This window comes from Ipomoea triloba, chromosome 11 (genome assembly GCF_003576645.1).
Source record: "Ipomoea triloba cultivar NCNSP0323 chromosome 11, ASM357664v1".
NCBI lineage: Eukaryota > Viridiplantae > Streptophyta > Magnoliopsida > Solanales > Convolvulaceae > Ipomoea > Ipomoea triloba.
This window is the reverse complement of record NC_044926.1, coordinates 7,484,458-7,496,758: the sequence shown is the minus strand read 5'-3', so window position 1 is coordinate 7,496,758 and position 12,301 is coordinate 7,484,458. Positions and strand designations below refer to the sequence as shown.

General features: G+C 34.9%; 2 protein-coding genes across 6 annotated transcripts in view; one reads left to right on the top strand and one right to left on the bottom strand.

Moving 5' to 3' along the window:
- Nucleotides 1-410: 410 nt before the first annotated feature.
- LOC115995859 (F-box/kelch-repeat protein At1g80440-like) lies at nucleotides 411-3,703 on the top strand. Its single transcript, XM_031235007.1, has 2 exons — nucleotides 411-1,322; nucleotides 3,620-3,703. Exons 1-2 carry the CDS (start codon nucleotides 411-413, stop codon nucleotides 3,701-3,703), a joined length of 996 nt encoding a protein of 331 aa, XP_031090867.1.
- LOC115997648 (coatomer subunit beta'-1-like) overlaps nucleotides 3,184-12,301 on the bottom strand; it is a 26,470-nt gene continuing 17,352 nt past the window's right edge. For 2 of the 5 annotated variants that reach the window (XR_004093769.1, XR_004093767.1), the window contains 18 exons: nucleotides 9,742-9,810; nucleotides 9,279-9,429; nucleotides 9,125-9,190; nucleotides 8,453-8,641; nucleotides 8,122-8,262; nucleotides 7,959-8,033; nucleotides 7,697-7,873; nucleotides 7,495-7,586; nucleotides 7,298-7,414; nucleotides 6,796-6,910; nucleotides 6,612-6,683; nucleotides 6,150-6,346; nucleotides 5,968-6,061; nucleotides 5,312-5,418; nucleotides 4,885-5,014; nucleotides 4,404-4,600; nucleotides 3,914-3,979; nucleotides 3,184-3,624 (listed from right to left, as the gene is read on the bottom strand). Coding sequence is in view for 2 of the 5 variants with exons in the window: in XM_031237242.1 (XP_031093102.1) it covers nucleotides 3,960-3,979; nucleotides 4,480-4,600; nucleotides 4,885-5,014; nucleotides 5,312-5,418; nucleotides 5,968-6,061; nucleotides 6,150-6,346; nucleotides 6,612-6,683; nucleotides 6,796-6,910; nucleotides 7,298-7,414; nucleotides 7,495-7,586; nucleotides 7,697-7,873; nucleotides 7,959-8,033; nucleotides 8,122-8,262; nucleotides 8,453-8,641; nucleotides 9,125-9,190; nucleotides 9,279-9,429; nucleotides 9,742-9,810 (1,933 nt within the window). In the remaining 3 variants the exon portion in view is untranslated. The remainder of the gene's footprint in view (nucleotides 3,625-3,913; nucleotides 3,980-4,403; nucleotides 4,601-4,884; nucleotides 5,015-5,311; nucleotides 5,419-5,967; nucleotides 6,062-6,149; nucleotides 6,347-6,611; nucleotides 6,684-6,795; nucleotides 6,911-7,297; nucleotides 7,415-7,494; nucleotides 7,587-7,696; nucleotides 7,874-7,958; nucleotides 8,034-8,121; nucleotides 8,263-8,452; nucleotides 8,642-9,124; nucleotides 9,191-9,278; nucleotides 9,430-9,741; nucleotides 9,811-12,301) is intronic. The other 3 variants (XR_004093768.1, XM_031237242.1, XM_031237243.1) reach the window with 3 other exon arrangements.

Sequence of the window (12,301 nt, the reverse complement as noted above, 5' to 3'; positions counted from 1 at the left end):
AAATAATAAATTTAGGAAGAAAAATATTAATTTGTTAAAAATTCATAAGGTGCATGTTTTAATCTTAACTAGCATGATAGTATGATGCGCGATTACAAGTTTGAATCGAATACCAAAATCTAAATTAAGTAATACTTTAGTTTTGTTTATGAAGTTTAAATTAAATAGTATTAGGATTTGTAAAAATTTGAATGGAATAATTCCAAAATTGTAATGAAGTTTATAAAACTTTGAATCCCATACAACTTAGAATTCGGCAACCCTAACAAAGCTACATTGGTGTTGGCCCTATAAAGCTTAATAAAGACGCTATTTATTGTTTCCTTTCATCTTCAAGAATCCAAAATTCTCAAATTTAATAATCCGAAATTCTGCTCCGATCATCCCTTGCTTTTCTCTGTGTTCTTTCAATGGAGATAATTCCCGGTCTTCCCAACGACGTAGCTTTTGAATGTCTTATTCGGATTTCGTTTGATCAGTTTCCCAAGGCTGCATCTGTGAGTAAAGCATGGAACGCTGTGATTAAGCAGCCGGAGTTTCACCGGCGCCGGAAAGTTTCGGGTCTAACCGGACCCGTCATTGTCATGGCTCAGCCAATGGATGGTTTAATCAAATCGAATCTGCTACCGGTTTACCGGCTCACGCTATTCGAGCCGGTGAAAAGGCGTTGGCGCAATTTTCCGCCGGTACCGGAGATGGTGGAAGGGATGCCATTGTTCTGTCAGGTTGTCGGGATTGGGCCGGAGCTGCTGGTGATCGGCGGGATCAACCCGGTGACATGTCGGGTTCAGAATTCAGTTTTCATCTACAACTTCCTATCGGCCACGTGGAGGCGCGACGCCGATATGCCCGGCAACAAGGATCGCCGGTTCTTCGGGTGCGCGGCCTCGGAGGAGGATGGGACAGTGGTGGTCGCCGGCGGAAACAACTGGTACAATTCACTAAAATCAACGTTGGCGTATGACGTGGCAAGGGACACGTGGACGAAGTTGCCCGATATGTCAATCGGGCGAAACAATTGCGGGTGTGTGTTCCACCGTGGCAAGTTCCACGTCCTCGGTGGCTTTAACATGGACACACAAGACGATTCTAAACTACCTGTTGAAACACTCGACCTCGTCACCCGCCAATGGCAGGTAATAAACGACTACGCGATAATATCACCGCAAGCTACCTACGTAGAGATTGGTGGGGTAATATATACAATCAAAGGAAAACGCGACGTGGTTGCATTAGAGGACGCCACATGGGTGTTCGTCTCACGGGTCCCAAATGATACACAGCGCGTGGTATATGTGACAGGGTGGCAGGGGAAGATTATGGTGATTATTGAAAATGCAAAAAATGGTAGAGCTTTTTTTTTTTTTTTGAAAACAAAATGGTAGAGCTAAGAGAGCTTATGTGCTGGAATTGAAGACTAAGAAATGGACCAAAGTAAAAATCCCAAGTGAGTTTCGCGGCTACGTTGAATCCGGTTGTTGTATACACATCTAAAAGGAGCAATTTTTGTCCTTAAAATTACACTTTTATTTATTTTTTTTAGAATACACTTTAATTTTATTACATACATTTGTCTTAGATGATTGAGATTCAATATGTTACATTTCATGTTTAAAATTGTTCTAATTTAAACATGTCTAACAGTACGTTTTGGAAAAAAAAAAGTACGTTTTGGAAAGAAAATATATGGTTTCAATGCAAAGTAATTGAAGATATGACATTCATAAAGTTATGCATTAAACGTGGAAAAATTAATTCTTGAGAATTAATAGTAGAAGTAACCAAATAGTTGTTTAATTTGACTAAAGTAGAAATAAGTAAAATTAAGTAAGTCAACTACCATGTAATATGATGGCATTCTCGTTATTATTTTAAATGGGTGGTCATATGTTGAGGGACTTAGATTCTTGTTTAGGCGATACTACTAAATAAAAATTATGAATATTTTAAAAAAAAAGTAATTAAATTATCCAATTAAATTGGAGGTATTCCATCAAAATAAATGAATAATATACGTTTTAATCTATACTTCTATACTATATATAAAAGTAAAATTCTCTTATTTCATTTTCCCGCCCAAACATTTGTAGTCAATTAATTAAATATTTTATTGGTCAAATAATTAAAGTTTATTTGGTAAGAAAATGTAAAATGAAAATGAAAATTATATATATATATATATATATATATATATATTATATATATATATTAAAACAGAAGTGTTGTTTTCCCGCTCATCTTTTAAAAAAAAATACTTCTGTTTTGAAATTTGAAATTACAATCACTTTTACCCAATTAAAAAATTACAAAAATGCTATATATGTTAATTCAATTTATAGTAAAAATTATCTAAAATATTTATTATACCATGAATTATGGTCTACTTTTAATTAGTGGTGTTTGGTTCAAGTTATATAAGATAACTAAGGTTATATTTGCTTAGTAATATAAGATTCACATGTTTGGTTCAAGTTATCTAATATTCCCAGAGAATGTAACATAACTTCCACATGAAGTTTTTTAGCTATTGGAAGGGAATGTGAGATACACTCCAATTTCTGAGGTAATCTCACATTCCCTTATCTTATTACTATATTGGGCTTTTGGCATTTTAATCAATTTATCTTATTTCGGTTGTCTTATTAACATACTTCAGTTTTAAACCAAACACACTGGAATCTAACATTCTCAGTTATCTAACATTTTCTAAGGTAATCTAACATTCTGTCAACCAAACGCCCTTAAGGTACACTAAACTAATACTCCGTATATTCTTTTTCAACTTAAGCTCATTTTTTTTATATACAAATAAAATTAATATATAAAAAATATATCATTAAAAATTTCTAATTAAAATTTTTTAAATAACACATATATTGCTATTTTTATTTTAATGTATAAAGTTAGGGGTGAACCATCAGCTAGTGCAAATGTGAACTCAAAGTAGTCATTCTTGATATTTACACGTTTATACTATAGTAACACTAATATAGAGCGAAGTTTAGTTATTGGTAGGCAGGTAGGTCGTTTCATCATGCATTCGCAAAAGAACTATGGATATGCATAAATTAACATTATTGTGTCACTACCTGACGCTGTAGAGAAGTGATTGAATATATGTTTAAAAAAAAAAATTGAAAAATGAAAAATTACCAAAGCGATTTTTAAAAAATCCCAAGTAAATATTTCGGAGCTATACCAATTTAGAGAACAAGTGTGACAATTAGATTATTAAACATTTGGACATTAAGAGGTCTACCTAAGAAAGAATTTTCTCAACGTCACCTTGCAACTTTACAAGAAATCTCCCTAAGATGAATTGCTCAACATCACAGTACTATCTTGCAACTTCACTATCATATACTATCATATTCAGTGTTTCTACATTCATGATCGCATGTAAAAATCGAAAATTAAAAAAAAAAAAAATTAAATTGTTTGGCCCAAAGAATGTTAATTAAAACAAGTATGAGCAGCTCAACTAATAACTCGGAGCTTGGAAGATGTGTATACTGTATGCTGACATAACTCATCGCTACAAAATCACACAAGTAGGCAGCCAGCCATGAACTTGGTCCCTTGATTGTGCATATTTTTAAGATTAAGACAACAATTGCAGCAAGCCTGGTGTAAAACAGCAAGAAAGCATAGTGAGCAAGTGGAACAAAGATGCCCAAAATATAATGTGAAAAAGCAACTCTAGCAGTTTAGGTGTGTCGTCAATTTAGTCTCAAAATGAACAGATTAATCAAATCTAGGTCCACAATGAAACATGAAACCTTGCTTTTGATTCAATTTAGGTGAGTGCACAAGCAATATTTGGAACTCTAGAATGTGTGGGAAATGCAGGAAGCTTCCGTTCATCAATCACATTACATTTAGGATTTAGCAATGAGAATAACTCAATTATCACCTTTTAATGAATTACATACAGCTGGAACCAACCTTCTTGACTGGAATCACTGATGTGGTGTAAGCACTGCAAAACCAATAAAACAGGAGAGGAAAGTAAGGCTCCATCACAGGATACAATACACTGCTGGACAAAAGGGGTGAGAGGAGGGAAATATATAGAAACAGAGAAGGATATGTGCCAGAGATCATCTACTACTCTAAAAACTCAACCAAGTTCAAATAAGGATTTCATAATGAAACAAAGCACAAACAGTACAAGAAACTAAACAATGACACAGATCCCAGACCCAAAAGTGCTCCAATAATTTTATGAGCTTTCCAACAGGGTCTTACAAAATTACTCTATTAACTACCCACCCACCAGAAAATCAGAAAGCAGCATGAATTATAAAGAGTCGTTAAAATAAAGTGGGACAAAGAAAAAGACTAGATTTAGAAGCAAGCATGAAACTTAGAAAATAGTAGCTAAAAGAAATTGAACTAATCACCAGCAACAAAACTAGGAACTTCACACCGGCCCAGCCAATTGCTTTTAGGCCGACTCTTTTCCTTCATTTTTCGTACCCCACTGTTCTTCAGTCCCATTTGCATTAATAAGTACTGCACCATCCACGGAGTCAGCATCCACCAGAACAGTCTCTTCTTGAGCATCATCTTGCACCTCATCCCCATTCTGGTCTGCAACCTGCACAAGAAAGCAATATGAAAAACTGAAACTCAGCACAAAATGAAGATACTCAACTAGTGTTTAGCAACTAGAATAGAAAAAGTTCCAAAAGGGTAAAAGACATTCAGTTACTCTGCAGGTTTAAAATAGATGTAGAGAATGAAAACAGGAACAGGAGTTACAGGTTACAAGGCAACATCTTTCTATTAAGCCATCCATATAAAAGTAAATTGTTGATTTCCATTTTCTCATTTTTCATAAATATGCATATAATAGTCCTCTTCAAAATTGACAATATATACCTCATGATCCAAGTCTCCATTCTGAAGGGGTTCCTCTTCATCCATCCTCATGTTCCTGAAAGCCTCCACGAGGTTGGTTGTTGATCTATCAGCTTGATTAAAATATTCAGATGCAGGTGGAAGGTTACCTCTGCAGAGGAAATGAGAAAGTAATGATGACAGCCAACTTAATCAAATAACAATGGAGTTAATAACCAATTTCCCAATGGATTAGACACATTTATACACATACACATACACATACACTGAGAAACCAATTTACAAAATTGCAGGGCATGCTCCAATCCAATCCTTTTATCATAATGTTTAGTGATGCCAGAACAGTAAAAGCGAGAAAAGCAGGAATATCCTAATCATATTTTATAAACTCCAAAAGAAGGATTAGAAGAAAAAAAAACCAGGAGAAGGCAAAAATAGCCCTATATACCTCGTCTCAGCAACAGTAGATTCAACTGCAAGTGCAACTTGCCAGTCTTCAAACAGGTTAGGGTAATCTTTGGGATCAGCTAAAGCCTCAGCAGCTTTTTGGTTAATCTGTATTCCAAAATTCACACTGAAATATGTCAAGCCATAATGTTGTGTTTGGGTTGTAGAAAATGGGGAAAGAAAATGGGAGAGAAGAGATGAGGGAAAGGAAAATAGAGTTAATAGACAAAAATTAATGTTTGGATAAGAGGAAGGGAGAGAGAAGACTAAAAAATGTATATAGTGCATGTGATAAGAAAGAGGAGCTAGGTTATGTAAAGTGTTGAGAAACAAACCAATTTTATATCCTCATTTTCTTCCCATTTTCGGGAGTAAATATTTGAAAGAACAGGCCGAAGAGGAACTATTTTCTCGCCCAATTTCCCGTCATTTTCTAAATCACCCCAGAATACAGAACGATTATTGTTGAAGGTTACTATAAAAATAAAGGAAACCCCATTGAGGTAAGAACATAGTCCTTTTCAAGGACCTTTGAAATGGACATAATGGGCAAGATTTTAGTGTCAAACCAATACAGAACAATCAGAATCTCTATGTAGCTCGTAACCAAGCAATAAACTTTGAAGTATTTCAGATGATAACAGATCAAGTACTAACCTTGTTAAGGTCTTTTCTCCAAATTTCAACTATTTCAGATACTTTACTAGGTAAATAAGATCGCGCCATAAATGCAGCCTCAGGTAGCCGATTGCTGAAATATTGACACAGTTTTCATTTTAATCTACAAACTACAAAGTACACACCTGAGAGGAATCTTAAAAAGCAATCAACAGTAGTACCTGTCAATCAATAGCTGAATGCACTCTTCCACTTTACCCAACAGGAAAAGACAAAGGAATGAAACATTATTTTTCCCATGCTCTTTGGAAAGAGATACAAGTTCAGTTATTCCCTCGGCATCTCCTAGAGAAGAGTAGAGTAATAACAAACCACTCAAGTCATTTGCTTGCTTCAAGCATTGCTCTGCCAACTCTAACTGCAAAACACAACAAAAGAAATTGTGCCATCAAAAGCCTAAGAAAAGGTAGAACATTAGAAGCACTAAATCAAATAGCAAAACTGAAATGTAAAGTTACTGTCGCGAGTGCTAATCTCACAAGTCATAAACTTTGTGAAGTCAACTTGTCAAAAAGCAATTACACTACTCCATATATTATATCAAGATGAGTATCAACAAACAAAAGAAAGCTGAAGAGATCCAAGAGAAGCAATGTCAGCACAAATGGCAATTGAACAATTACCATTCCAGAAGACATAGCAAGTTCGCCCAACTGCTTCCACTTGGATTCACTATGAGCTACTAAAGCAATTTCCTGCAAGTATAAAAGACAAAGAAGAACACTTTAACAACTCTAATCACAGAAAATGAAAAAAGGAAAAAAGAAGAATGCAATGTTTTGATAACTAAAAGTTAGATGCACTTGCCTTAGCAATGTCTAACTTCCCTAGTTGTATTGCTAGTTCAAATCTGTAATCAGGGTCAGTAGCAACTTCTAATGCTTCCTCTACCATTCCTCGAGATTCCAGGAAACGGGCCACACTGAGACAAACCATTTCTTAATCATTAAACATACAATTTAAATGCAGGAAACAAGACTAAAGGAAATAGTTTTTAAAAGAATACGTGTGGGTCCAGTTTCAACTAATTTTCATGTGCTTTTTGCCTATTTTGGAATGTGTATTATGCAGGAATGCACAGAAAGCAGCTTTGCCATTGTAAAGAATCCAGCTAATGCAGTGTAGTATGTTAAGAGTACCAAAATGGCATCTTCAATTTTCTTGAACCCAGTTTGTGACCCTTCCAAAAGACCATTTTCTGTTACGCAATAGAAGTAATAAAATTCCAAACCCAATTGCAAGTAAATCATCATTTCCAAATTGCTAGATGATGTTGAAATAATTACAAATGACTAACTACATGATGTACCTATTGTGGTGCTCCTTAGGAATTGATGATAAGACCTCATTTGCTCGCTCCAGATCACCACGCATCACAAGTGTCTTGTACTCGATCAAGCTGAGGAGTAATGTGTATCCTATAACACTGGGGTAAAACAACATAGAAGTCTATTAGATATTGATCCAACTAATCCCTCCATCAAAATACTGAGAATCCCTACTCACTTGAACTCTTTGTCAATGAGATAAACCCTACTTTGATTTGCCAGATACCCCAGTAGGTACATTGGACGGTCCAAATGAAACATTGTGGTGACCTGAAAATATCACATAAAACAGGTTGCATGCTCAAATGTAAGAAACAAAATAATCTGCCAAAGTACATTTAAAAAAAAAAAAAAAAAACAATGAAAAATGTATTACTTACCTCACCACCAACACAGTAATTCAGTCTCCATGAAGAATTGTTGTAAATGAAACAATCCCCAACCCATATTCCAGTTCTAACCCGTTCACTGATCTCATAAAGGAGTTCAAATGCTTCCTCTATGCCTTGATCATCAACTGATCTTCCACCATCAAAATGTGCAGAAACAACATCACGCTGAAGTATTTAATTCAAATCTAATCAGTTCTTAAATATAAGAGTGAATATATGAGATAAAGAATTGCTGAATGAGAGCTCTCACATTATATTTAAGAATGTAGAATGAGGAGTCACTTGCAATAGCCAATAAATCACCACTGTCAGCCCAGTAGAGATTCTGGAAAGGTTGAAGCAAAGCAGCAAATGATTATCAAGTAAACAAGTAGCCTTGCCCTAACAAATAACCACCGATAATGTATTCTTACTTTAACATTAACATCAATGCGCCGTATCAACCTGCAGTCAGCCCAATCATAAAAGCAAATGAAATCATTTGAGCACATCGCCAAAAGAGTACCCCCATATATGCGATCAGCAGAAAATGTAGGTCGGATGCTCTTCTTCTCCTGAAGGACATTATGATTAAAAGAGAAACTATAACTCAAAGGCGCCACAAGAATGTGAAATGGAGTAAAACATGTGTAAAACGAACATAATGTAGGGTAGGCATAGTGAATGGAACAAGATATTAAGATTAACCACCAGTAAAGCAAATGAACACATAGGGTATTAGGGTCCAAAGCTAAGATATTTTACCTGAAAATTTTTACTGAAAATCTTAATCCTTGATGTACTTTCCCTCACAGCATATTCTCCATCAGATGACCAAACAAATTCAAGTGCCGAGCCAAAAGACCGATTTCTCCAAGCTAGAGCTGTGTATATGATGTATTCCCCGTCTCCGCAAACAACAACAAACCTTCCATTGGGATTATGTTTTAAGCTCTGTAATGTCAAGATGGAGTGATGTCAAAAGAAGTTTTAAGACTAATAGCACAGCTTGCCTCAATCTCAAAAGTGATCCAAATAAAAGGACAAACCCAGCAAACTTTTCGAGTAAATAAAAAGAAAGCACATACACAAACGACACTGATCAAAACAAAGTATAAAAAGGAAAAATGGAAAGGATTAACAAAGTCTGTAACTAAACTTTGTTTGCGGTCATTGAGCTAGAGTGCCATTTTTATGATAGTTAAACTTGGTGCCAATCAACTGCGGGGTGGCACTTCAGGTTTAGAGTAATAGATAGGTTTGGAACATTTTGACAATTAGTACATAAGGCCCACTTATGAACTCTGCACAGTTTCAAAGGAGAATGGCTCAACATAATCCGAAGGTAAATCCATAACATTAAATCAGGATTTCAAAAATGAAACACCATTGTCACACAAAACCAAATATTAGGTTCAGAAAGTAAACCAAACTCACTTGTGGGTAGAGATCACATGTTCCCAATTCCTTGACTGCCAAAGGCAATCTTTCTCCATCAGTGACCTGAGACATAAATCAAGTACTTGATTCACCACAATGATTTTAGCTGTCGAAGTGTTGTCAGTAAAGTAGGATGGAAATCAAGCAATACCTCATAATCTGATCCCACACTCTTGATATTGACAGTTTGAATTTCATTATGCTTTGCCCATATGATTTTTCCACTGTTATCAATACTAGCAATAGGTACTTCTCGGCCCATTTTAACCATAACAGTTCCCTCATCATAACCAATCACAACTCTGTCCATTTAGCACAAAATTTGAAAATATAGTTTAGTAAGAAAAAATGTAGAAGATGATAGGAAAATGATTTGCCTACTCATTCTCTTCCCTGCTCTCTCAACCTCAACACATTTTTAAAATTAGTATCAACATTAAGGAAAATATTTCCAACTTTCCTATCTAAAAGAGTGACATCCAAGTCCAACACTAACATCCCAAAATTTAGACCAGGGAATTTCATCCATCTAAATTAAATGTAAACTAGAAGCTTCATACTAAAACAAATGCATATAGGCAGTGACATAGGTGCAGTATGAAAGAACAACTGACCTTCTTGAACCTTTGATATAACCAATAGCCCAGACCCTTTCAAAACCATAATTCAATGTGTTTTCAAGTCTGCAGGAAAATGCAACCATTTAAGGAGACTCCATAATGAGTAGCAGATACGACATCAACACAAAAAGAGCTTAAGAATTGAGAAGCAAAAGATTTAAGTAGTCCTAATGCAGATACAACATAACATATAGCATGTCATGCTTACATAAACGGATACTGTTATGAAGCGAATATATTGTGATTCAGAGTGGCCTTTTTAAAGGCTCTACGTATGCCAACTGGTTATGATTAACAACAATAAGGGGGTGTTTGGTTCATGGGTTTACACACTAGGAATGGGAATCAAAATCATAATTAGTGTTTGGTTGACAACTTTTTAAAACACAACTATGGGATTTGATTACCCCTTCAATTAAAAATTCCATTCCCTAATTAAAAAGGGGTATCATTCCAATCTTATTGGTAATCTAATTTTTAAGTTTGGATTAATACTTTTAGATTTTTGTTTTTATTCTTTTTTTTTTGTTCATATTGATGCTTTGGATGTCATTACTCATTATATTAGGATCAATTGCCTGGATTTTTGTTTTTGTATTTTTAAAACATCTATTCCCATTATAGGGTCATACACAATCAAACATCATAATTGGTAATCATTCCAATTCGACCCTACTACCAAACATGCAAAATACTTTCACCAAAACCTATTACCATTACCAAGTATTTGATTCCCAATCCAATTCCGATTCCCATGTGCAGACCAAACACACCCTAAGACAGTTCATACTTGTCCCAGTCAAGACATTTTCTTCAATCCTTAGATCAACCAAAGTTCTTCTAAAAGAAAAGATCTTATTGTGATCATGAAAAAAAAAAAATTGACGAGTTAATTAGCTATTGAACCTAAATTTTTTCACCTAATTGTCACACACACACTCTCTCTCTCTCTCTCTCTCAGCCTTCAACCCCCACCCTAGTTCATTTTCATGTTCCAATGTTGTTCTCCCAAATATGCTGTTAGCAATCATTATGGAGAACACCATCCTAATGATAGTAATCATACGTTGCATTGCACAATTCAGTATAAATTCTTTTCAGATTGGCCATTTTGCCAAGATGAAAATATGTAAAGCCTCCATATAACAGCTTTGACATCCTGTTTTACAAAACAGTTGTGGAGTTGTTGACAGATGCTGAAGTCCCCAACAATTTCTCCACTTATACCAGCTACTATGCCATGAAATAATGGAATAGTATATTAAGATCAACTATGAATTGTGTAGCGACTCAATTGTATTCCCACATGCCCTTTATTCTCCTTTTCTTTGCTAATTTAGGATATAGATGTGGTAAAATTGTTACCTGGGAAAATGGCACTTTTTCCCCCCGAGTTATGTGCATATAGCAGTTTTTCCTCTGAGTTATTCATGTATACACATTTGCCCCCCCCCCCCCCCCCCCCCCCCAGTTATTTTAAAATTGGCGATTTTTCCCCATGTGATGTTAAATTAACATTTTTGCCCTTAAAAATAACTATTTCATTATTCTCAAAAAAAAAAAAAAACTATTTCATTTATTTTTATTCTCCAACAAATTAATATTTATATGTATGGAAGACCATGGTTTGGTTCGAACCTAATCAGATACTATAGCAATTGAACCTAAATAGTATGGACGGTTATGATTACGATTCAAAACCGGAAAAAAATAAAATAAAATAATTGTTGAATTTAAACTATTTTAAAAATAAGAAATAGAATTTAAAAATAAATACATAAATAAAATTTGAATTTGCGATTCAAAATCGAAATTGGAACCGAACCGATTTATCATTTACCAATAGTGTTTGATCATTTTCACTATATATGACTGCGGTTCCGTTCCGGTTCACGGTTCAACAAATTTTTTATTTTTATTTTTATTTTTTTCCGGTTATGAATCGTAACCAGAACCGTCTATACTATTTTGGTATGATTACTACAGTGTCCGATTAGGATCGAATCATAGTCATCCATACATATAAGCAATAATTTGTTGGAGAAGAAAAATAAAAGAAATAGTTATTTTTAAGGGCAAAAATGTCAATTTAACATCACGGGGAAAACAGCCACTTTTAACACAGCTGAAGGGGGCAAATGTTGATACATGAATAACTCAGGAGGGAAAAATTGCTATATGCATATAACTCAGGGGGAAAATGTGTCATTTTCCCTTATCTTTAATAGCAAGTGGTTTCCTTGTGCATACAACCAATTTTGAAATGCCTAAATGATTACTGGGTTGAGGCCAATCTTTCATTTCTAGGGCTCAATAAAGCACACACAGAGTTGAGCCCTATTTATTTAAGCTCAGCTTAAATACAACACTACTAATCACCAAGGAACCATTTAATGAAAACTTTACCTATATGTTGTTGCATGCCATAAACGAACCGTACCATCTTCAGAACNGTTCTGAAGATGGTACGGTTCGTTTATGGCATGCAACAACATATAGGTAAAGTTTTCATTAAATGGTTCCTTGGTGATTAGTAGTGTTGTATTTAAGCTGA

Coding starts and splice junctions, on each gene's coding strand:
- LOC115995859 (XM_031235007.1), top strand. CDS start 411: ATGGAGATAATTCCCGGTCTTCCCAACGACGTAGCTTTTGAATGTCTT. Junction 1,323..3,619: donor GGTGGCAGGGGAAGATTATG/GTGATTATTGAA, acceptor CAACAATTGCAG/CAAGCCTGGTGTAAAACAGC.